Genomic DNA, 26514 nt, shown 5'->3' with positions numbered 1-26514 from the left:
AACACGACCACATCTTAGTCATTTGAATTTTGCACCCTTACGCCGACACATTTACACTACACCGCCGTAACTTACGGCGCAAATTCTTTCTGGATAAGGAACCTCCGCTCTAAGTTACGGCGGCGTAGTGTATCTGTGATACGCTACGCCTGCCTAAAGATAGGCAGTTCTTTGTGGATCTGGCCCCTTGTTTTTTTCATTTTCCTTACACAAGATTGGACTTCAGTCAATAAACTAAGTGAACTTTCTTTTTGCTAAGTGAACACTAAGGGCCAGATTCACGTAGAATCGCGGCGGCGTAACGTATCGTAGATACGTTACACCGCCGCAAGTTTTCATCGCAAGTGCCTGATTCACAAAGCACTTGCGAGAAAACTTCCGCCATAAGCCCGCGTAATTTAAAGGGGCGTGTGCCATTTAAATTAGGCGCGCTCCCGCGCTGGACCTACTGAGCATGCTCCCGTTTGAATTTCCCACCGTGCTTTGCGCGAAGTGACTTCATTTTTTTGAACGGCGACGTGCGTAGCGTACTTCCGTATTCCCGGACGTCTTACGCAAGAAGGAAACATTTTTAAATTTCGACGCGGGAACGGCGGCCATACTTTATACAGCACATACGTGTGCTGTGTAAAGTTAGGGCACCTAAAACGACGACTAACTTTGCGACGGGAAACTAGACTAGCAGCGACGTAGCGAACGCGAAAAACCGTTGTGGATAGCCGTAACTACTAATTTGCATACCCGACGCTGGTTTACGACGCAAACTCCCCCCAGCGACGGCCGCGGTATTGCATCCTAAGATCCGACAGTGTAAAACAATTACACCTGTCGGATCTAAGGGCTATCTATGCGTAACTGATTCTATGAATCAGTCGCATAGATACTCTGAGAGATACGACGGAGTATCAGAGATACTCCGTCAGGGCCGGCCTTTGTGGTGTGCGGACAGTGCGATCGCACAGGGCGCCATAACAACATGGGCGCCTGGCGACCGCACAGATTTTTAAATTCGCCTGCGTGTTAAGTAGTGGGCCTGCGTGTTAAGTCGTGGTCCCCCCACGACTGAAGAGGACCTTGCCGGGTGGCATGGCGTGGTGCCGGGTGCCTGGCTTTGCAGGGGGGGTGCCGTGCAAGCCGCATCCCAGCGAGTCGGCGGCACACCCGGGACCTGGCTGCAGTGATTCCCCCTTCTCCTTAGGCAGCTCCGCGGCTCTGAGTCTCGGCTGCCTGTGACTGTCTCAGTCACGCAGCCGAGCAGTGAAGCAGCCTCCCCCTTGCCTGTACTGTCCTGTACTTGCACACGGCAAGCAGGTTATCTGAGCCTGCTTGCTTTACAGGTCTGAAGGAGGGGTCGTCTGTATTTTGGGGGGGGGGGTTCTTTATTGTAGGGGTTGATCTGTGTGGGTGTGGGGGGGTTCTTTATTGTTGGGGGGGTCTGCACTTTAGGGGTTGATCTGTATTGTGGGGGGGGGGGTTTCTGTATTGTGGGGGGGGAGTTTCTTTATTGTAGGGGTGATCTATTGTGGGGGGGTTCTTTATTGTAGGGGGGTCTGCACTGTAGGGGTGGTCTATTGTAGGGGGGGGGGGGTCTGTATTATGGGGGGGTTCTTTATTGTAGGGGGTCTGTACTGTAGGGGGGGTTCTGTATTGTAGGGGTAAATCTGTATTGTAGAGGGGGTTCTGTATTGTAAGGAGAGATCTGTATTTTAGGGGGAGGGGGTATGCGCTGTGCGGGGGTCTGCGTAACATGCAGGGGGTCCAGAACTGTTAGGGGGGGTGTCTGTGTTACATACAGGTGTCTGGGGCTGTGTAATGTAAAGGGGTGCAGGGTGCTGTGTAATGTAAAGGGGTCCAGTGGTGCAGGGTGTTGTGTAATGTAAAGGGGTTCAGTGGTGCAGGGTGCTGTGTAATGTAAAGGGGTCCAGAGCTGTGGGGTGCTGTGTAATGTAAGGGGCCCAGAGGTGCAGGGTGCTGTGTAATGTAAGGGGCCCAGTGGTGTAAGGTGCTGTGTAGTGTAAAGGGGTCCAGAGGTGCAGGGTGCTGTTTAATGTAATGGGGTGCTGTGTAATGTAAAGGGGCCCAGAGGTGCAGGGTGCTGTGTAATGTAAGGGGCCCAGAGGTGCAGGGTGCTGTGTAATGTAAGGGGCCCAGTGGTGCAAGGTGCTGTGTAGTGTCAAGGGGTCCAGAGGTGCAGGGTGCTGTGTAATGTAAAGGGGTCCAGAGATGCAGGGTGCTGTGTAATGTAAAGGGGTCCAGAGCTGTGGGGTGCTGTGTAATGTAAGGGGCCCAGTGGTGCAAGGTGGTGCTGTGTAATGTAAAGGGGTCCATCCAGAGGTGCTATGTAATGTAAAAGGGGTCCAGAGGTGCAGGGGGTGGTATAATGTAATGGGGTCCAGAGGTGCATGATGCTGTATAATGTAAAGGGGCCCAGAGGTGCAAGGTGCTGTGTAGTGTAAAGGGGTCCAGAGGTGCAGAGTGCTGTGTAATGTAAAGGGGCCCAGAGATGCAGGGTGCTGTGTAATGTAAAGGGGCCCAGAGGTGCAGGTTGCTGTGTAATATAAAGGGGTCAATTGGTGCAGGGGGCTGTGTAATGTAATGGGGTCCAGAGGTGCAGGGTGCTGTGTAATGTAAAGGGGCCCAGAGGTGCAGGGTGCTGTGTAATGTAAAGGGGCCCAGAGATGCAGGGTGCTGTGTAATGTAATGGGGTCCAGAGGTGCAGGGTGCTGTGTAATGTAAAAGAGTCCAGAGGTGCAGGGTGCTGTGTAATGTAAAGGGGCCCAGAGGTGCAGGGTGCTGTGTAATGTAAAGGGGTGCTGTGTAATGTAAAGGGGCCCAGAGGTGCAGGGTGCTGTGTAATGTAAGGGGCCCAGAGGTGCATGGTCCTGTGTAATGTAAGGGGCCCAGTGGTGCAAGGTGCTGTGTAGTGTCAAGGGGTCCAGAGGTGCAGGGTGCTGTGTAATGTAAAGGGGTCCAGAGATGCAGGGTGCTATGTAATGTAAAGGGGTCCAGAGCTGTGGGGTGCTGTGTAATGTAAGGGGCCCAGTGGTGCAAGGTGGTGCTGTGTAATGTAAAGGGGTCCATCCAGAGGTGCTATGTAATGTAAAAGGGGTCCAGAGGTGCAGGGGGTGGTGTAATGTAATGGGGTCCAGAGGTGCAGGATGCTGTATAATGTAAAGGGGCCCAGAGGTGCAAGGTGCTGTGTAGTGTAAAGGGGTCCAGAGGTGCAGAGTGCTGTGTAATGTAAAGGGGCCCAGAGATGCAGGGTGCTGTGTAATGTAAAGGGGCCCAGAGGTGCAGGGTGCTGTGTAATATAAAGGGGTCAATTGGTGCAGGGGGCTGTGTAATGTAATGGGGTCCAGAGGTGCAGGGTGCTGTGTAATGTAAAGGGGCCCAGAGGTGCAGGGTGCTGTGTAATGTAAAGGGGCCCAGAGATGCAGGGTGCTGTGTAATGTAAAGGGGCCCAGAGGTGCTGTGTAATGTAAAGGGGTCCAGAGGTGCAGGGGGCTGTGTAATGTAAAGGAGTCCAGAGGTGAAGGGTGCTGTGTAATGTAGAGAGGTCCATTGGTGCAGTTGTGTAGAGGGGGTACACAGTAGTGACAGAGATATAGAAGGATGCAGGGGGCACAGTGGGGTGTTTTTACATGTGACGGGGGGGGCAGATATAGGATCCGCCCCGGGTGTCAAATGCTCTAGGCACACCTGGCAGGCCACAGGCAGATTCTGCCGGAAAGACGGCATGGCGACTGTCCTTGCCTTGCTATGAGGAGCTCATATGCCATGCGCACTGTAGACAAAAGAGGGCAAAAATCCACAGAAGCAGGCAGCAGATGTAAAAACTTTTTTCTGTAAGTAAATTCTTTTTTTATAAGTGCAGTGTACTGCTTAAAGCGGTAGTTCACCCACAATCCCATGATGTTACCATCGAGACAGGCATTGTAGCGCGAGCTACAGTATGCCTGTCCCGATTTTTTTAACCCCGTACTCACCTCGTAGTCGTCCATCGTAGATTCCGGCTCCCGCGGGGAATGGGCGTGCCTATGGAGAGGGAGGATGATTGACGGCCGGCCCTGGCACGTCACTCTCCCCGAAGACAGCCGGAGTAGGTCTCGGCTCTTCACGGCGCGTGCGCACAGGCTATGCGCACGCGTCGTGAAGACCAAGCCTATTTCGGCTATTTCCGGAGAAGCGTGACGCGCCAGAGCCGGCCGTCAATCATCCTCCGTCTCCAGAGGCACGCCCATTCCCCGGTATCTTCGATGGACGACTACAAGGTGAGTATGGGGGGAAAAAATTCGGGACAGGCATACTGTAGCTCGCGCTACAGTGCCTGATTTAAAGGTAAAAGAAAAATTTTTTTTTTTTTTTACTGTCGATAGGGTGAACCCCCGCTTTAATGTCTGTTTTGTATTTTCTTTTTTAAATAGGGTGTAAATAGAACTGTAAATGCAAATGTTAAAAAATACTTTATTGTAATTATGTTTGATATTTGATAGTAAATTTACAGGTAGTGTAAATACCATGTGATTTACTTTATATGTGGCGTTATTATAGCGTGTGATTTACTTTATATGTGGCGTTATTATAGCGTGTGATTTACTTTATATGTGGCGTTATTATAGCGTGTGATTTACTTTATATGTAGCGTTATTATAGCGTGTGATTTACTTTATATGTGGTGTTATTATACCGTGTGATTTACTTTATAAGTGGCGTTATTATACCGTGTGATATACAGTATATGTGGCGTTATTATAGAGTGTGATATACAGTATATGTGGCGTTATTATAGAGTGGGATTTGCAGTATAGGTGGCATTATTATACCGTGTGAATAAAAGTTGTATTTTTATCATAGCTTGTAATCTTTTTGTTGGGAACTTAACGAAATGGAAGGCTTTAAATGGAGCTGGTATTGGATAAATGGGTGTGGTTACCAAGGGGTGTGGTTACCAAGGGGCGTGGTTACCAAGGGGCGTGGTCACTAGGGGGCGCTGTAAAGCTTTCTCGCACAGGGCGCCTAAAGGCCTAAGGCCGGCCCTGTACTCCGTCGTATCTCTGCTTTGAATCTGGCCCATACTTCTTAATGAATCAGCCCTGACTGCAATGTGTTTGTTAATAAATGAAATACAACTTACACACTTGGGTTCAAAGCTTCTGTAATAAACCTTGCTGCCAATGAGTAATGATCCATTCCAGCGTACAATTGATTGAAAAATCTTGGATGACCTTGAAAAAAAAAACACATATGTATGATTACACAGTGAGCCAGAAATATTATCTATACATATAATTGTGATAAACAAACCTCCAGCAATTGTGAATTTAAAAGACATATCAGGTTTAGGAGTAGAGAATGTTTACTTATACTGTTAAATAAAGGAACATGTTTTTACTTGGATTAACCAGTCATGTGCAAGCGAAATCCTGTTTCTCTTTTATTTATTTCACTTGCTTATGACTAGGGATGAGCTCCGGCGTGTTCACACAGTCCACGTGCAGAGCGCACCAGGAAGTCTGCACGGCGGTAATCACAGGCAGGGAGACATTGTCCCAATGCTCAGCTGCAGAGATGGGGAAATGTCTCCCTGCCTGTGATTAGCGCAGCGCCATGCAGACTTCCTATTGGGCTCTGCATGTGGATATTATGACTGGATATTCAGGCTGAACACATTAATCCTTTTAGGCCTGAAGATGATTTAAAGCCTCCAAACAGTATATCTTTTCAAAAAGCAGAGTCCCTGAAGAATAATATGGTAGTAGTTCCAATTTTGTGTCACATGATATTAGCTCATCAGTCTATCAAATGCAAATTTTCAGTAAGAAATACACAACAATTTATTTTAGTGCAAAGAAATGCAAATATTACCCACTTTTTGGTAATATATAAAATATGTTGCTAGATTTAATTGATGTCAAGACTTAAAACTGCATGTGATCTTGAAAGGGTAATAAACGACAGTGCCCAAAATGTTCCATAGACAAGGAATGAAGCTCTTATGCCGCGTACACACGGTGGGAATTTGCGATGGAAAAAGTCAGACGGAATTTTTTCATTGGATATTCCAAACGTGTGTATGCCCCATCTGACTGTTTCCATCGGAAATTCCGACAGAGTTAGAAAGAGAAAGGAAATTCCGTTCGTCTGTATGGAATTCCGACGGAGAAAAAAACATGCATGCTCGGAAACAATTTTGACACATGCTCGGAAGCATTGAACTTCATTTATCTAGACTCGTCATAGTGTTGTACATCACTGCTTGTTTGCAGTGATATATAACATGTGTAGCACAATCAACAATGTTCACACGTTGGATCACCCAACATGTGTGTTTATATACTATATGAGGGTAGTCAAATTTTTTTTTTTTTTTAAGTGCTTGGGAGAATTTTTTTTAAAGCAGTTATAACTTAAGCTTTTTCTATAATATTATAGCCTATAATGTAAGGCTTACTTGTTATTCCCATGGTCTGTGAATATCTCCTAAACTTGCACCGTTCAGGAGATATTCATAGTTATAGCAGCTGATGACATCACCAACACATGGGCAGTGAACTCTGCATTGAGGGTCATGACTCCCATGCACATGAGTAAAAGTTAAGTCACTGCAGCCCAGCCATTCAAACAGACTGGGCGAAGATGGAAGTGCTGGCAATGATGACAATGCACCATTGGAGAGCTTTCTTTAAAAGTCTGCACTAATGTACTACTATGCGGTGCATACTATCATGGCATTAACCTGCAGAATGTACTACCGCTTTACCTTTATTGCTGTCACATGGCTCTCTTTTTTGAATATTTAATGAATATTGAGGAATCTACAGTATTAGACATTTACAGTGTGTGTAAATCCCCAGATGCTCCTGACATATGACATACTTTGGTGGCAGCAAAATGCTAAAACCAGTCATCACATATTTCTACTATTACAGTGTACCTTTAAATCTGACCACAAGGATTACTATCTGTTTGTAATTTATTTATACCAAATTCACCCATCCTCATTGGAAAACTATAAGCTGCTGCATGTAACACAATAAGTGTTCCAATAATTTGCTCTTATAATACACAGCTCTCTTTAAGCATTAAAGTGCAATACCCATATTTCATCACACATCACCGTGCAGTTACATATAATAAAATTGCAATGTGTGACATGAATTGTGTAACGGTATGGCCTGTGGGACCCAGAGGCTCTTGAAGGATACGGGGTACTCCTGGTTCAGCTTCACCAATGACTCTTGGGTCTAGGGTCATCCTATGTCCACTAGGGGCATAGGATGACTGAGAAATTATATCTTGAATTACATGAGATGGGACAGTAAGGATAATTCACAATGTATTGCAGGATATCTTGAAATATTACAGGTGGTTAATTCTGAACCCAACAGGTCAATAATAGTGTGATTCATTCAATGTGGGGACACATACTGTTAAGATGTTAATTGATGTTAATCACCTCCAGCTACCTGGCTGTAGTGATAAAGCTTGCTGTGATTGCATTCTATTGTCTATTGTGTTAATTAAGTCTGGCTCCTAAGATATTTCATTGTGCTATGCTAATTGACACTGTATTGTGTGAACGTCTGAATGTCCTTTATAATTAAAAGTGCTTTGTGCAAATAAAGTATGACATAGTTCACAGTTTAGCCTTAGTGCGTCACTCCACCAATGTGCCTCCACCACCACTCAGGAGAACTCACCTGAAAATCACGACCCTCCCCAATATTTGCTTCATTCCCTCAGTGAATCAATTATCCAGGAACTGTACCATTCTGATCAGATTGCTGTGGAGCATCTCTGGCCACACCTCTGTCTCCCAATCACAATTGTGTAAAAGCTCCTGATCAGTGCACACAGCCCAGCAGTGGCATTTTCCAGCACAGTAGCTTCATCAACCACATGTAAGCCTGCCAACCAGTTCACGTATAAGTACTGCACATGTCCAGCTTTTGAATGAGGGAAAGTGCATACTCCTGAGAACCTTGGGTTGAGCAGGCATAACAATTACATTAAAGGGGTTGTAAATCTTCGTGTTTTTTCACCTTAAAATAGTTGCAAAGTAAAACATTTTTTCACCTTAATGCAATCTATACATTAAGGTGAAAAAACATTTGATGCTGCCTGCCGGCCCCCTCCCCCCTCGAGCCCCCGTTATACTTACCTGACCCCTCGAAAGTCCCGCGCACGATCCCAAAACCCTTTTCGCCGCTCAGCCTGGCCACTGATTGGCTAGAGCGGATGGATTGAGAGCAGCGCAGCCATTGGCTGGTGCTGCTGTCAATCACATCCAGTGACGCGGCGCGCCGAGGGGCGAGGCCGAGTGATACAGTGAGCGGCTATGGAGGATCGCTGTATCACGGGAGTGCGCCCGCAATTACTCACCAACATGCAAGCTCTCTCGCATGACTGTGGTCAGTACTTGCGGGGAGGACCAGAGACAGCCGCCGAGGGACCCCAGAAGACGTGGATTGCCGCCACTCTGTGCAAAACGAACTGCACCGTTTTAATTAATTATCCCTAGTGTGAGAGCGGCCCATCCGGGTGTATCTACCACTTATGTGTGTGCTCGGCAGAATGACGGCGGAATTCATTTTGTGATTGCAATTTTTGTCACATATTGCACTTTATTATATGTAACTGCACTGTGATGAGTGATGAAATATGAGTATAGCACTTCAGCCCCAGAACATTTTACCCCCTTCCTGACCAGAGCACTTTTTACAATTTGGCACTGACTGGTAATTGCGCGGTCATGCGATGCTGTACCCAAACGAAATTTGCGTCCTTTTTTCCCACAAATAGAGCTTTCTTTTGATGGTATTTGATTACCTCTGCGGTTTTTATTTGTTGTGCTATAAACAAAAAAAGGCAACAATTTAAAAAAAATATATATATTTTTTTACTTTTTGCTATAATACATATCACCAAAATGTTTTTAAAAAACAAATTTTAGTCAGTTTAGGCCAATATATATTCTTCTACATATTCTTGTAAGAAAAATCACAATAGGTGTATATTGATTGGTTTGAGCAAAAGTTAAGGGGCCAGATTCACAAAAGGGATACGACGGCGTTTCTGCTGATACGCCGTTGTATCCCTGTTTCTATCTATGCGACTGATTCATAGAATCAGTTACGCATAGATATCCCTGAGGCCCCGTACACACGACCAGTTTCCTCGGCAGAATTCAGCTTCCGACCGAGTTTCTGGCTGAATTCTGCCGAGGAAACTGGTCGTGTGTACACTTTCGGCCGAGGAAGCCGACGAGGAGCTCGACGAGGAAATAGAGAACATGTTCTCTATTTCCTCGTTGTTCTATGGGAGCTCTCGTCCCGCCGAGCTCCTCGGCGGCTTCAGTGCTGAACTGGCCGAGGAACTCGATGTGTTTGGCACGTCGAGTTCCTCGGCCGTGTGTACGAGGCCTTAGATCCGACAGGTGTAATAGTTTTACACTGTCGGATCTTAGGATGCAGTACCGCGGCCGCCGCTGGGGGGAGTTTGCGTCGTAAACCAGCGTTGGGTATGCAAATTAGCAGTCACGGCGATCCACGAAACTTTTTCCCGTCGTTACGTCGCCGCAAGTGTTAGTTTGCCGTCGCAAAAATAGGGCACCTTTTACAAAGTGTAAACTTACTACACCATGTAAAAGTATACCTGTCTTTCCCGCGTTGCTTTCAAATTTTTTTAATTTTTATTTTTTTTCACGTCACGATTCACAAAACGTCGGCGCGCCGTAATTTCGCACAAAGCACGTCGGGAAATTTGCGTTGGGAGCATGCGCAGTACGTCCGGCGCGGGAGCGCGCCTAATTTAAATGGTACCCGCCCCATTTGAATTGGTCCGCCTTGCGCCGGACAGACTTAGGATACACCGCCGCAAATTTCCAGGTAAGTGCTTTGTGGATCGGGCACTTAGACAGAAAATTTGCGGCGGTGTAACCTAAATCGGTTACGTTACGCTGCGCCCGGGCTACGTGAATCTGGCCCATAGTGTCTGCAAACTATGGGAAAGATTTGTCATTTTTATAGCATTTTTATAAAAAAAAAATTACTAGTAATTGTGACAATCTGCGATTTTTATCGGTATCGCGACATTGCGGTGGACAGATCAGACACTTTTGAAACATTTTTGGAACCATTGATACTTATACAGCAATCATTGCTATAAAAATGCACTGAAACTGTGTAAATATCACTGGTAGGGAAGGGGTTAAAACTAGGGGGCGATCAAGGGGCTAAATGTGCGTTCCCTCAGTGTGTTCTAACTGTATAGGGATACGAGAGGAGGCATATTGTTGTTCCTATTTACTAGGAGCAAAGGACATGTCTCCTTACCCCTAACAGCATAGGGGTTTGTGTGTTTAAACACACAAATCTTCATGCTGGTGCTTTCGCGATCGCTGACCACGTACACCGAGTCCCCCACCGTGCTTTGGGGGCACATGCGTTGCTCTTAAAGGGCCGATGTACCTATATGGGTGTTTGCGTACCCATGCCACTTTGCCGGCGTATATCGATGTGAGCTGGTTGGCAAGTGGTTAAAGAGCACTTTAAATTATAAGAGTAATCTGATTGTACAATCTCCATTAGATCCGCCAACAGCTATGTAGTGCATGGTCCTTGCTACATACAGTATCTCGCAAAAGTGAGTACACCCCTCACATTTTTGTAAATATTTTATTCTATCTTTTCATGTGACAGCACTGAATAAATGACCCTTTGATGCAATGAAAAGTAGCAAGTGTACAACCATTAATGTCCTGGCAACAAAAGTGAGTACACTCCAAAGTGAAGATGCCCAAATTGGGACAAATTAGCCATTCCCCTCCCCGGTGTCATGTGACTCATTAGTGTTACAAGGTCTTAGGTGAGAATGGGGAGCAAGTGTCTTACATTTGCTGTTATCACTCTCATACTGGCCACTGGAAGCTCAACATAGCACATTATGGCAAAGAACTCCCTGAGGATCTGAAAAAAACAAATGTTGCTCTAAATAAAAATGGCCTAGGCTATAAGAAGATTGCCAAGACCCCGAGCCTGAGCTGCAGCACGATGGCCAAGATCATACAGAGGTTTAACGGGACAGGTTCCACTCAGAACAGACCTTGCCATGGTCAATCAAAGAAGTTGAGTGCACATGCTCAGAGTCATTTGCAGAGGTTGTCTTTGGGAAATAGACATATGAGTGCTGCCAGCATTGCTGCAGAGATTGAAGAGTTAGGGTTCAGCCTGTCAGTGCTCAGACCATACGCTGCACACTGCATCAAATTGGTCTGCATGGCTGTTGTCCCAGAAAGAAGCCTCTCCTTAAGATGATGTACAAGAAAGCCCTCAAACAGTTTGCTGAAGACAAGTAGACTAAGGACATGAATTACTGGAACCATGTCCTGTGGTCTGATGAGACCAAGATAAACTTATTTGGTTCAGATGGTGTCAACTTTGTGTGGCGGCAACCAAGTGAGGAGTACAAAGACAAGTGTGAGGCTGCATGAGTGCTACCGACACCAGGGAGCTACAGTTCATTGAGGGAACCATGAATGCCAACATTTACTGTGACATACTGAAGCAGAGCATGATCTCCTCCCCTCAGAGACTGGGCCGCAGGGCAGTATTCCAACATGATAATGACCCCAAACATACCTCCAAGATGACCACTGCCTTGCTTAAGAAGCTGAGGGTAAAGGTCATGGGCTGGCCAAGCATGTCTCCAGACCTAAACCCTATTGAGCATCTGTGGGGCATCCTCAAACAGTGGAGGAGTGCAAGGTCTCTAACATCCACCAGCTCCATGATGTCATCATGGAGGAGTGGAAGTGGACTCCAGTGGCAACCTGTGATGCTCTGGGGAACTCCATGCCCAAGAGGGTTAAGGCAATGTTGGAAAAGAATGGTGGCCACACAAAATATTGATACTTTGGGCCCAATTTGGAAATTTTCACTTAGGGGGTGTATTCACTTTTGTTGCCAGTGGTTTAGACATTTTTGTCTGTGTGTTGAGTTATTTTGAGGGGACAGCAAATGTGCATTGTTATAAAAGCTGTGCACTCAATATTTTACCATGTAGAAAAGTGTAATTTCCTCAGTGTTGTCACATAAAAAGATATAATAAAATATTTAAAAAATGTGAGGGCTGTACTCACTTTTGTCAGATACTGTATATATCTTTTCAGCAACAGGTCTGCTGTTAGGAGCACTTGAATTTCGTAGGTTTCCCTTTTAATACTTTTGTTTTGGTTGTACTCCTAAATTTAATCATGTACTGGTCAGTTCACTGTTTGACTAACAAATGTGATTAGTAAAAGATATCCCAGAATAAATGTCAGAAACCTAAGCCTGAGATTTGGCAAAGTGTACATAAATACCCATTATGTTCTTGAGTATTTTAAAATAGCTGCTTAAGATTCAGATGATTGAAAGTATTCAGATATAAACACAGGCTGTTTCCAATTAACCTTGTCATGTAAAAAGCAATGCTTTCTAAATTAACTTTCATCTACATCACTCAGACTGTCCACAAAGGAGTCAGAGTTCTTTATTAGCCAAATCGTAAATGACATGCAGTCAAAGGATTTATGCACCAATTCACTGGCACGATTAGTTCAAGAAAAATAAAAACAAAGATAGGGTTTTTTTGCCTTTGAAAACTTTGCAGGAAAATGCCAATGGAGAGAATATACTTTTAGCTTCTTATGAAAGCAGACCTTGCAGCCACTGACACACATTCTGATAATGCAACCTTAAAACTGCTTGTGAGGCCTCGTACACACGACCGAGTTTCTCGGCAAAAACCAGCAAGAACCTTGCTGGGAGATATTTTTTTGCTGGAGAAACCGGTCATGTGTACATTTTTGTCGAGGAAACTGTCGAGAACCTCGACGAGCCAAAAAGAGAGCAAGTTCTCTATTTTCTCGACGGGAATCTGATTTGGCTCGTCGAGATCCTCGACGGGCTGGTTTTCAATGAGAAACTCGGACGTCTGTATGCTAAGAAACCCACGCTTGCTCAGATTAAAGTATGAGACGGGAGTAAAAGTAGCATTTGTAATGGAGATAACACATTTTTAAAGCTGTAACAGACTGAAAAGTGCAAATTGTCTCTTACCAAACTTTTATTTAACACGCAAACACATGAAATTAGCAAAAGCAGCCCCAAGAGTTTAGCCAGTGGAATCGAACTTCCCCATGTGTTGTATGTCACCGCGTTTGAGAACGAGGAGATTTTGGCTTGACTGTGTGTACGCAAAGCAAGCTTGTCGAGTTCCTCGACAAGCCTAACAAGGAACTCGACGAGGAACTCGATGTGTTTCGCCCGTCGAGTTTCTCGGTCGTGTGTACGAGGCCTAAACCTTTACACATGAAAAAAAGCACATTTCACTATAGTGTTTACTAGCCTGAATCCAAAGCACTGAGTGTTGCTCCTCTCTGATCTCTCCTGTTTCTGATACCTTCTTAAGGCCCCGTACACACGGCCGAGGAACTCGACGTGCCAAACACATCGAGTTCCTCGGCCAGTTCAGTCCTGGAGCCGCCGAGGACCTCGGCGGGCCGAGTTCTCCCCTAGAACAACGAGGAAATAGAGAACATGTTCTCTATTTCCTCGCCGAGGTCCTCGTCGGCTTCCTCGGCCGAAAGTGTACACACGGCCGGGTTTCTCGGCAGAATTCAGCCAGAAACTCGGTCGGAAGCTGAATTCTGCCGAGGAAACTGGTCGTGTGTACGGGGCCTAATAGTTACAGATAGTCACTTCTAATGCCTAGTACACACGTACGGCATTACCCGGGGGTAAAAAGTCCGCCGGAAATCCCGAGGGGAAAACTGAGAACCTGCTCGGTAATTTTTTTTCCCTAAACACAAGAGGTTTTCCCGACAGGAAAACTGAAATGGAGCTTTGGTCAGGAATCCCGGCCATGTGTATGCTCCATCGTAGTTTTTCACAACTGCCGGGAAAAAAAACGCCGGAAATCCTGGTGGGAAAAAAGAGAGCTGGTTCTATTTTTTTCTGGCAGTTTTCCTGTCAGGAACGCATACACACGGCCGGTTTTCCCGGCCAAAAGCTCTCATGGCAGTTTTCCAGACGGGAAAACCGATTGTGTGTATGAGGCTTAACAGTTTTTTCCAACTCAACAGCCTCCCAGGAGAAGACCTCTCCCCCTCCAGCACACGGCAGGTGACTCATAGGGGTTGATTTACTAAAGGCAAATAGACTGTGCACTTTGGAAAGTTGCCCTTCACAAGTGCAGTTGCTCCAGAGCTTAGTAAACGCGGTAAAGCTTTACTTTGCAAAAAACACCCAATCACATGCAAGATAAATAAAAAAGCAGCATTTTTGCTTACACGTGATTGGATAATGAAAGTCAGCAGAGTGTCTGCTCATTTACTACGTTCTGGAGCAACTGCAGTTGTCCTCGGCTCCATCCAGGCTCTTTCATTTTTTTCTAAAAAGTGATAGAGCAAAATTATCACTCTAAAAAATAATTGCTATATGACTGTCAAAGACAAATAGCTACATAATAAGGTTCTATTCACTTGCATGAAATATATTTTTGCCACCTAAATGACCATAACTATCAAGTGTGTCTAAGTTTTTACATTTAGAACAATATGCTCATGCAATTTATAACAGAATTTGATAACAATGGGCCAGATTCATGTAGATTTGCGGCGGCGTATCGTATCCCGTTCACGTTACGCCGCCGCAAGTTTCCAGCGTAAGTGCTTGATTCACAAAGCACTTGCGTGTAAACTTTCGGCGGCGTAGAGTAAAGCCGTCCGGCGCAAGCCCGCCTAATTCAAATGGGGCGTGTACCATTTAAATTAGGCGCGTTCCCGCGCCGAACGTTCTGCGCATGCTCCGTTTGGAAATTTCTCGCCGTGCTTTGTGCGAAATTACGGCGCCCCGCTTTTTTTTTTGAACGGCGACGTGCGTAACGTACTTTCGTATTCCCGGACGTCTTACGCAAAAAAAATTAAAAAATTTAAATTCGACGCGGGAACGACGGCCATACTTTAACATGGATGGTGTAATTTTACACCATCTAAATAGCACACTTAACTTTACGACGGGAAAAACCGACGTAAGAGAATGCGACGAACGCGCGTACCTTTGTGGATCGCCGTAAACAGCTAATTTGCATACCCGACGCTGGAAAACGACGCAAACTCCACCCAGCGGCCGCCGGAGAATTACACCTACGATCCGAAGGCGTACGAAGCCGTACGCCTGTCGGATCTATGCCAAAAGCCGTCGTATCTTGGTATGAGGATTCCAAATCAAGATACGACGTGGCAAATTTGAAAATACGCCGGCGTATCAGTATTTCTGCTGTGAATCTGCCCCTATATGTTTATGCAATTTACTAGCAGACCTATATTATATCCTTTTAGACGTATAGCAGACATATTACTTATTACTTACTACATTACAATATAATGGTGAAATTCAAACGCTCCTGTTTTCCTAGTTGGTTTTGTGATTGGCTATTTCAGGTATCAATTGTTTCAAATCATTCATAATATTGTTCTCAAGTGATGAGAATTTGAGTGTACTTTGGTGGAGCAAATAAAAGTGGCAAAACGAAAAGAGTATCGATGAGCGATTGTCCAAAATATACATATACTGTATAAAAATGTATGCTATATGTACATAATTACAGTGCAAATTATGTAGAATTTGTGCTATCCATTTTTTTAGTGTACAATTAGTGTTATACAATAAGTGTAGTACACAATGAATGTTGCACTTAGTTGCCAATTTCCTTAGAGACTGTTACTGAGACTGTTTTGTCTTGAGAATTAATTAAGATATTAAATCAAAACAAAATCATGGCATAAATGGCAGCAGAGTTTTCTGTGCATAATATAATGCACGGGATGCTGGCATTATCAATATATGAATAATTCAAAGAGCAGTAAATTAGCATTATTTTTCAGGGCCAATAATATCATTTAAGATAAAGACTCCTTTGCGTTTTAACAGTATGAGTCAAAACAAGCTTCAGAAACAACATTATCATCATTAAGTCTTGACCTTGAACTGTGATTATGCAAAAACATTTCATCATGCCATCAGTTTTTAATTTAACAAGCAATCTCAAAAAAGTATGCCGTTCTTGGTTATCACAATAGACTTGATTTAGTGCTCTTCTCCGATGAGCATCTGTATGGCAATGACTTTTTTTTCCCAATATATTTTCTTTAGTAGTAAATGGTAAGGAAGAGAGACACATACATAATTAAAGTAGCAAGATAAACAAAAAATTATATAAAATAAACTTTAGGTCATTAGCTTTCAGGATTGGCATCTCAGCTCTGAGGCCTCGTACACACGACCGAGGAACTCGACGGGCGAAACACATCGCTTTGCTCGTCAAGTTCCTTGTTAGGCTGTCGAGGAACTCGACTTGCCAATTTTCTCCATTCACGTCGAGAAAAAAGAGAACATGATCTCTTTTTGGCTCGACGAGTTCCTCGACAGTTTCCTCGTCGAAAAATGTACACACGTCCGGTTTCCTCGGCAAAAAAAAAAAAAACAGCAATTTTCTTGCTGGTTTTTGCCAAGAAACTCGGTCGTGTGTACGAGGCCTCATACTTTTTAGTGCAAAATAGTAAGCATTAAGCATGACTGATTACAAAAAGTGTTAATGTAAGTATTCTGTAATAGTGGTTGGTAACCTTTAGGGGATTTGGTTAAGGATTCTGTTTTAGAGGGGTTAAGCATTAAAGTAGAATTGTAGATTGGATGTGGACAAAAAATATATATATATATATATATATATATATATATATATATATATATATATTCTTAAAAAATAACAGTGTTTTAAACCAAGCCCTTCCTAGCTGCAGGCACCCTGAAGTAGCCCATACTCAAGTTCTGAGAATACTTATTTTCTCTTACTAGTCAATTTGGTTATCCCTGCTGGCAGTGAATTGCCAGCCTGCCAGCTTTCCAATCTTTAATGTAAAAATAAAGCAAGTGCATAGAGGACAGAATACAGAAACCCAAGTTGAATGACTGTTTCTCTTGTAAGCTTTAAGGAGGAGTTGCTTTACAGTATCTACATTTACAAAGGTTAGTTGAGGCTTGTTTTGAAGGACAGTTTATGGAGAGTTAAGCCCTGTACGCACGATCAGTCCATCCAATGAGAACGGTCTGATGGACTCAGTTAAAAAAACGATCGCGTCAGAACGTGGTGACGTAAAACACAACGATGTGCTGAAAAAAACAAAGTTCAATGCTTCCAAGCATGCGTCAACTTGATTTTGAGCATGCGTGGATTTTTAACCGATGGACGTGCCTACAAACGATATTTTTTTTTCTATCGGTTAGGTATCCATCGGTTAAATTTAAAACAATTTTTTTTTTTTTTTAACCGATGGATAAATAACCGATGGCGCCCACACACGATCGGTTTGGACCGATGAAAACGGTCCATCAGACCGTTGTCATCGGTTTAACCGATCGTGTGTACGCGGCCTTAGGATTTAGGTTATGTTTTGGGGGTATGTTGAGGTTTGCAGTCATATATATTTATTTATATATATAATTTTTGTAAATGTAATTTTTGCGATTGCACATCCTACATCCATTTATTAACAATCAAAAATAAGAAAGGAAAGAGAGAGAGAAATAAGGAGGATATATGTGAAAGATACAAAGTACTGCATACCAATCCTTCAGCCCAGGGGCGTTTCCTAAATTGAAGTAGACCTGGATTCAGCAGTCACATATATAATCCAGGATTTCTCAAATGATTTGACTTTATCGTTCAATATGGCTGAAAGAAGCTCATTAATCATGATCCAGGACAGTTTAACCTTGATAAGGTCAAAGGGTATGCTAGCTGTCTTCCAGGACCTAGGTATGGCAATCTTCATTGCTACAAAGATAAAAAGTAATCAATATTCTCAAGTGTCTCAGGGCATTCTCCACTGGGCTATATAGTAACGCTTGTTTCAGGGATTTGCGCAGATTGGCCTGAGTGAGGGAGTAGATAAAATGATATATTCAAATCCACAACAGCTTACGTTGGGACATTGCCACCATATGTGAAACGCTGTCTCTTCCTGTCCACAGGCCTTAGAGCACAATTAACCACTTAAGACCCGGACCATTATGCAGGTTAAGGACCTTGCCCCTTTTTGCGATTCAGCACTGTGTTGCTTTAACTGACAATTGCGCAGTCGTGCGGCATGGCTCCCAAACAAAAATTGGCGTCCTTTTTTCCCCACAAATAGAGCATTCTTTTGGTGGTATTTGATCACCTCTGCGGTTTTTTATTTTTTATAAACAAAAATAGAGCGACAATTTTGAAAAAAATGCAATATTTTTTTACTTTTTGCTATAATAAATATCCCCAAAAAAGATATAAAAAAAAATGTTTTCCTCAGTTTAGACAGATACGCATTCGTCTACCTATTTTTGATAAAAAAAATCGCAATAAGCGTTTATCGGTTGGTTTGCGCAAAATTTATAGCGTTTACAAAATAGGGGATAGTTTTATGGCATTTTTATTGATATTTATTTGTTTACTAGTAATGGCGGCGATCAGCGATTTTGTTCGTGACAGCGACATTATGATGGACACATCGGACACTTTTGACACATTTTTGGGGCCATTGTCATTTTCACAGCAAAAAGTGCTATAAAAATGCACTTATTACTGTGAAAATTACAATGGTTAACCATTGGGGGGAACTAAGGGGTTAAGTGTGCCCTAAGGGAGTGATTCTTACTGTAGGGGGGCATGGCTGTAGGTGTGGTATCACTGATCTTTGTTCCCTATATCAGGGAACAGACGATCGGTGTCACTGCCACTGTGAAGAACTGGGAAGGTGTGTTTACACACACCTATCCCCGTTTTTCAGCTCCTGTGACCGATCCCGGGACACCGGCAGCGATCGAGTCCGCGGGTACTGCGGGCGCGCTCACAGAGCTTGGGACCGGGTCGCGAGCGCTGCCGGTGGTGCGCTTGCGACCCCACGGCCTGTGCCCAGCCGTGCCCTTTGACATGTCAAATCGCATGCCAAATCGGCCCAATGTAATTGCAGGACGCCTTTTGGGTACAAGAACTGTCCTTCTCTCACACAATCTCTGACACCATCACTTTGCCCCTTTCACACTAGAGGCGCTTTTCAGCCCATTTCAGGCTTTTTAGAACTAAAAATAGTGCCTGAAAAGTGCTAGTAGGGTGCTTTTAACCCCCGCTAGCGGCCGCGGAAGGGTTAAAACCGGCCGCAAAGCGCTGCCCATTGGATGGTCAAGGGAACATTAGGAGCGGTGTCCTGCTAGCAGCATCTTTGAGGCGCTGTAAGGAGTGGCAGTGCACCGCTCCAGTGTGAAAGCCCTCTGGCTTTCACATTGGAGTGAAAGGAATGGCTCTTTCAGGGCGCTTTGCAGGTGCTAGTTTTAGCGGTATAGTGCCTGCAAAGTAACCCAGTGTGAAAGGGGTACAAAAGCATTGCTGGTTGGTTTGGAGAGTTTCGTAACCTGTAACAACCAGATTTCATGATTCTGCACTTAGGCTTCTTTCACACTGGGGTGCTTTGAGGGCGCTAAAGAGCTAAAAATAGCGCCTGCAAAGCGCCCTGAAAAAGCGTCTCCCAGGGCTTTCACACTGTAGCGGTGCGCTGGAAGCACGCTCAAAAAAGTCCTGCCAGCTGCATCTTTTGAGGCGCTGTAGGAGCGGTGTATCCACCGCTCCTAAAGCGCTCCTGCCCATTGGCGGTTTTAACCCTTTTTTGGCTGATAGCGGTGGTTAAAAGTGCCCCGCTAGCGGCCGAATAACGCCGCAAAAAGGACAGTAAAGCGCCGCTAATAACAGCAGCGTTTTACCGCTGACAGCGCACCGATCCAGTGTGATAGTAGCAAGTTCTGATTGGCAGCTGTGGAGAAATACCTCCTGCTAGTAAATATATATATAATTTCATTGATATCATGAGACTTTCAGACTTTATCAGCTTCTTCTTGCTAGTGATCCAACTAGCAAGAAGAAGCTGATGAAGTCTGAAAGTCTCATGATATCAATGAAATTAAATATATATTTACTAGCAGGAGGTATTTCTACACAGCTGCCAATCAGATTTCAGGGTCGTTTAGGCATTTTTATTTAACTGCTTATTAAAAACATTGACAGGCAAGCTATTAAAAAAAAAAAAAAAAAAAAAAACATTGGCAGGCTGCCATACTGTGTCACTTACCTTTCTAGACGTCGAGCTCCCTTTAAGACACCAGGCCTCCTCCAGCAGCTCCTCCCCCTTCACAGTCACATGACCGGCCTGACGTAATGAAGCCCTCCTTGCTCCTTCCTTCTAAGCCTAGAACAGAAGGCTGGCCGGAGGCCGTGGAGGCGACTGTGGAGCCTGCCGTGGTGAGCGGCGCAGCCATGCCAGCACAGGGAGAAGCCCAGACGCTGCCTCAGAGTGTGGGGGGGGACCCGGCCGGACACCTGCCTAATAGAAATGCGGCCGTCTCTGCGGAAATCGGCCGCGAATTCGGCCGCGATTTTAGCGCAGAGAGGCCGGCCAAGCAGCTGAGCATGGGGACATGTTAACTGTCGGCCTGGCTGCCGAGGCCCACCGGGCATATGCCCGGTGTGCCCTATGGCCAGTCCGGGCCTGGTTACACTTTAAGTTAAATATACATTTAAATAATTATAAAATGTATTTAAATTATTAGACGTATACGTACTTGAACCAGTGTTATGTTTTCTTGCCGCAATCTCTTGAACATTTGGACTTAAACTGAGAGTGGGATGGTCAGACATCTAGGCTTCTACAGTTTTGTATGGTGCAGTCAACATGGTGAATATGCTTTCACATTCAGAAAACAGGAGAATATCAATGTGCTGTTGCTCCTTTAGCAAGCTTGGGGTGGGTACTTGGCCAAGCCGTATTGCTTCACAGCAGTAAAGTGAGGTCACCGTTTTGGCAGCTATGTCAGAGTCACATGAACAGAAATTAAAGCGTAACTCCACTTTTATTAGGAAAAAACATTCCGCCTTGGTAATATACAGTATGTAAATTGCAAGGATTTTAACAAACTTTGTTGCAGATTCCTACCTTTTGTTATTTTGAAGAAATTCATGTGTGTTTCTCTGTATTAGGCATGTGCAAAAGGGAAAAATTTGTTTTGTTTCGTTTCGTTTAAATTCGTTATTTAATTAATTTTGTTAAGTTAGATTCGTTACATGTGTTAAATTCGTTTTCGGAATTTGTTCGTTTTCAACCGAATTTCGAAAAATCGGTCGGATTCGAAAATATTTCGACCGGATTCGATAATATTTCAATCGGATTCGAAAACAAATTCTATTCGAATCGAATTCGAAAACAATTCGATTCGAAAACAAATTCGAATGAAAATTGAAAGCAAATTTGAATCAAAATCTAAAAAATATAAATCGATTTCTAAAAAAGAATACAATAAGATAGAATATAAAATAATAAAACAATAGAATGAAAAGAATAGTAAAGAACAGAATGGAATTTAAAAGAATGTAATCAAATACAATAGAATATGACCTGGCTTCTCCTATCTATCTTCAATCTATCTTCCATTTTCTGAAATTCGAAATTCATATAGAATGAACTCAAATTCGAATAGAAAAATATTAGAAGAGTAGAATAATATATATATATATATATATATATATATATATATATATATATAAATATATTTTATTCTACTATATTCTAATATTTTTCTATTCGAATCGATTATATATATAACCATCTTCTGAAATTCGAAATTCATATAGAATGAACTCAAGTTTGAATAGAAAAATATTAGAATAGAGCAGAAAAAAAAAATATATATATATATATATATATATATATATATATATATATATATATATTTTATTATTTTACTCTTCTAATATTTTTCTATTCGAATTTGAGTTCATTCTATATGAATTTCGAATTTCAGAAAATGGAAGATAGATAGATAGAAGATAGATAGAAGAAGCCAGGTCATATTCTATTGTATTTGATTACATTCTATTAAATTCCATTCTGTTCTTTACTATTCTTTGATTTTCATTCTATTGTTTTATTATTTTATATTCTATTTTATTGTATTCTTTTTTAGAAATCGATTTATATTTTTTAGATTTTGATTCAAAATTTGCTTTCAATTTTTAAATTCGAATTTGTTTTCGAATCAAATTTGTTTTCGAATTCGAGTCGAATAGAATTTGTTTTTGAATTCGATCGAATTTCATACGTGGGTTTTCGATTCGAAAACGTTCGTTCGGATTCGGTTAATTCGTTAATATTACAATTCGGGAATTCGTATGCATCCGAATGTCCGAAAAACGAAACGAAATGCACATGCCTACTCTGTATCCATATGGAAAACTGAATCTAATGGGAGTGGTTTCATAATTATAAATCACCTGCAGGACATGAATGAGAAATGCTGCTGGGCCTTTCCTGTGTTTCTATTTGGAATATCTCAGCAAAATACATTTTTTTGTTGCAGGGGATGCTGGAAATCTGACTTTGGTGAGTAGTGATGGACGAACATCCGACGGGACGGTTCGCGAATGTCCGTGAACCGCAAGTTCACGGCGGACCCCATTGACTTTAATGGCAGGCGAATATTAAAAACATGCAGGTCATATTTGCAGCCACAAAATACTTACTAGCTGTGCACAAATAGTCCCACAACATGGACGCTGACCTACCAGAAGTATTAAGTGAAAAACCGGATACAGTGAGGAAAATAAGTATTTGAACACCCTGCTATTTTGCAAGTTCTCCCACTTGGAAATCATGGAGGGGTCTGAAATTGTCATCGTAGGTGCATGTCCACTGTGAGAGACATAATCAAAAAAAAAATTCCAGAAATCACAATTTATGATTTTTTAACTATTTATTTGTATGATACAGTTGCAAATAAGTATTTGAACACCTGTCTATCAGCTAGAATTCTGACCCTCAAAGACCTGTTAGTCTGCCTTTAAAATGTCCACCTCCACTCCATTTATTATGCTAAATTAGATGCACCTGTTTGAGGTCATTAGCTGCATAAAGACACCTGTCCACCCCATACAATCAGTAAGAATCCAACCACTAACATGGCCAAGACCAAAGAGCTGTCCAAAGACACTAGAGACAAAATTGTACACCTCCACAAGGCTGGAAAGGGCTACGGGGAAATTGCCAAGCAGCTTGGTGAAAAAAGGTCCACTGTTGGAGCAATCATTAGAAAATGGAAGAAGCTAAACATGACTGTCAATCTCCCTCGGACTGGGGCTCCATGCAAAATCTCACCTCGTGGGGTCTCAATGATCCTAAGAAAGGTGAGAAATCAGACCAGGACTACACGGGAGGAGCTGGTCAATGACCTGAAAAGAGCTGGGACCACCGTTTCCAAGGTTACTGTTGGTAATACACTAAGACGTCATGGTTTAAAATCATGCATGGCACGGAAGGTTCCCCTGCTTAAACCAGCACATGTCAAGGCCCATCTTAGGTTTGCCAATGACCATTTGGATGATCCAGAGGAGTCATGGGAGAAAGTCATGTGGTCAGATGAGACCAAAATAGAACTTTTTGGTCATAATTCCACTAACTGTGTTTGGAGGAAGAAGAATGATGAGTACTATCCCAAGAACACCATCCCTACTGTGAAGCATGGGGGTGGTAGCATCATGCTTTGGGGGTGTTTTTCTGCACATGGGACAGGGCGACTGCACTGTATTAAGGAGAGGATAACCGGGTCCATGTATTGCGAGATTTTGGGCAACAACCTCCTTCCCTCAGTTAGAGCTTTGAAGATGGGTCGAGGCTGGGTCTTCCAACATGACAATGACCCGAAGCACACAGCCAGGATAACCAAGGAGTGGCTCTGTAAGAAGCATATCAAGGTTCTGGCGTGGCCTAGCCAGTCTCCAGACCTAAACCCAATAGAGAATCTTTGGAGGGAGCTCAAACTCTGTGTTTCTCAGCGACAGCCCAGAAACCTGACTGATCTAGAGAAGATCTGTGTGGAGGAGTGGGCCAAAATCCCTCCTCCAGTGTGTGCAAACCTGGTGAAAAACTACAAGAAACGTTTGACCTCTGTAATTGCAAACAAAGGCTACTGTACCAAATATTAACATTGATTTTCTCAGGTGTTCAAATACTTATTTGCAGCTGTATCATACAAATAAATAGATAAAAAAATCATACATTGTGATTTCTGGATTTTATTTTTTTTTATTATGTCTCTCACAGTGGACATGCACCTACGATAACAATTTCAGACCCCTCCATGATTTCCAAGTGGGAGAACTTGCAAAATAGCAGGGTGTTCAAATACTTATTTTCATCACTGTACATAAGTAAGTGCCGGCTATTACAAGCCCCAAAAATTGGACGACAGGCGTTCACCTGACAGCAAGCAACATTGTATTCTGTGGCTGGAGGTACATTAAGCCATTCACTGGATACAGAAGTAAGTGTCGGCCATTACAGGCCCCAAAAATTAGCGCACGGCCACAGGCGTTCACCGGACAGCAAACAACTTTGTATTCTGTGGCTGATGGTACATTAGGCATTCACTGGAAACAGAAGTAAGTGTCGGCCAATACAGGCCCCAACAATTTGCGCACGGCCACAGGCGTTCACCGGACAGCAAACAACTTTGTATTCTGTGGCTGGTGGTACATTAGGCATTCATCGGATACAGAGGTAAGTGTCGGCCATTACAGGCCCTAAAAATTAGCCCATAGGCGTTCACCTGACAGCAAACAACCTTGTATTCTGTGGCTGGTGGTACATTAGGCATTCACTGGATACAGAAGTAAGTGTCGGCCAATACAGGCCCCAAAAATGTGCGCACGGCCACAGGCGTTCACCGGACAGCAAACAACTTTGTATTCTGTGGCTGGTGGTATATTAGGCATTCACTGGATACAGAATAAAGTGTCGGCCATTACAGGCCCAAAAAATTAGCCCACAGGCGTTCACCAGAATTTGAATGAAACATGGTCTACTGGTCACATGTGTTGAATTCCTCCGAGATCCATGCTTTATTCATTTTTATAAATGTGAGGTAGTCAACACTGTTGTGAGCTAGGCGAGTGCGCTTATCGGTCACGACCCCCCTGCTGCACTAAACCTCCTTTCGGACAGGACATTGGATGAGAGGCAAGCCAACAGTTCCATTGCAAATTGTGCAAGCTCTGGCCAGAAGTCAAGCCTGCCCACCCAGTAGTCCAGGGGTTCATCACTTCTCAGTGCGTCCACATCGGCCGTTAACCCGATGTAGTCAGACACCTGACGGTCTAGGCGTTCCCTGATGCTGGATCCGGAGGACAGCTGTCGATGGGTCAGATGAAAGAATGATCTCATATCATTAGTGAAAACCGCCCTCAAACCGCCCTCTTCTTGCAGGCGCTGTTAGATTGGTACCTGAAACTGTTTCTCTGTGAGTGGAAATTCCTCTGCCAGTGGACGCAAAAGCAGAATGCAGCATTTCTCAAAGCAAGGCCTGGAAGTGCTGCATTCTGATAGCCCTCTGTGATGGTGGTAACATTTCCGCCATGTTTTGTTTGTACCAGGGGTCTAAGTACGTTGCCACCCAGTACTGGTTCTTGTCCTTTATGCTTTTTATATGGGGGTCCCTCTTAAAACACTGGAGCATGAAGGCCCCCATTTGCACTAAACTGGAAGCGCTGTACTGGCCTGGCTTCTGCTCATCATCCAGGATAATGTCGTTCTCCTCCCCCCATCCACGGACAACACCAGGGATCCCAGAAAGGTTTAAAGCATGCTCTTCTTGCTCCTCCTCCGCCCCGGTACCATCCTCCTCTGACTCCTCTTCAGACTCCAGTTGTTGACTTGTCTCAGGTGGAGTAGCCCCCCCTGGGAATTCATCCAGCATTGCGACTTCCTCATCTTCCTGCTCTTGCTCCTCGACGGCTTGATCAATGACACGACGCAATGCATGCTCCAGAAAGAAGGCGTAAGGTACGATGTCACTGATGGCGCCCTGGTTGCGACTGACCAGTTTGGTGATCTCATCAAATGGCCACAGAAGTCTGCATGAGTCACGGATGAGCAGCCACTGGTGTGGTGCAAAAAAAAACTTCCCAGAACCTGTCCTGCCGCAGAGTTCGTACAGGTAGTCCTTAACTGCACGTTTCTGCTGGAGCAGCCTATCAAGCATATACAATGTTGAGTTCCATCGTGTCAGGCAGTCACAAATAGGACGTCTGACGGGCAGGTTGTGTCGCCGCTGAATGTCAGCAAGGCGAGCCATGGCCGTGTAAGATCTTCTGAAATGGGCCGAGATTTTCCTGGCCTGCCGCAAGACATCCTGGAGCCCAGGGTATTTGGCAACGAATCGCTGCACGACCAAGTTCAAGACGTGTGCCATGCATGGCACGTGTGTAATTTTGCCCTGTTTCAGTGCGCTCAGCAGATTGGCACCGTTGTTGCACACCACTTTACCAACTGTCAATTCGAGCGTTGTTAGCCACTGTTCTGCCTGTGAATGCAAAGCTGAAAGGAGTGCAGGACCAGTGTGG

At 44.0% G+C, this 26514-nt stretch overlaps 1 protein-coding gene across 1 annotated transcript in view; it reads right to left on the bottom strand.

Moving 5' to 3' along the window:
* GADL1 (glutamate decarboxylase like 1) overlaps positions 1-26514 on the bottom strand; it is a 427714-nt gene that overhangs the window by 285406 nt on the left and 115794 nt on the right. Inside the window, exon 4 of the mRNA XM_040353089.1 lies at positions 5135-5225. Within this exon, the coding sequence (XP_040209023.1) occupies positions 5135-5225 (91 nt within the window). The remainder of the gene's footprint in view (positions 1-5134; positions 5226-26514) is intronic.

Source organism: Rana temporaria, chromosome 5 (genome assembly GCF_905171775.1).
Source record: "Rana temporaria chromosome 5, aRanTem1.1, whole genome shotgun sequence".
Lineage (NCBI taxonomy): Eukaryota > Metazoa > Chordata > Amphibia > Anura > Ranidae > Rana > Rana temporaria.
Note: the sequence above shows the minus strand (reverse complement) of the source record. Positions and strands in the feature narration are given on the sequence as shown.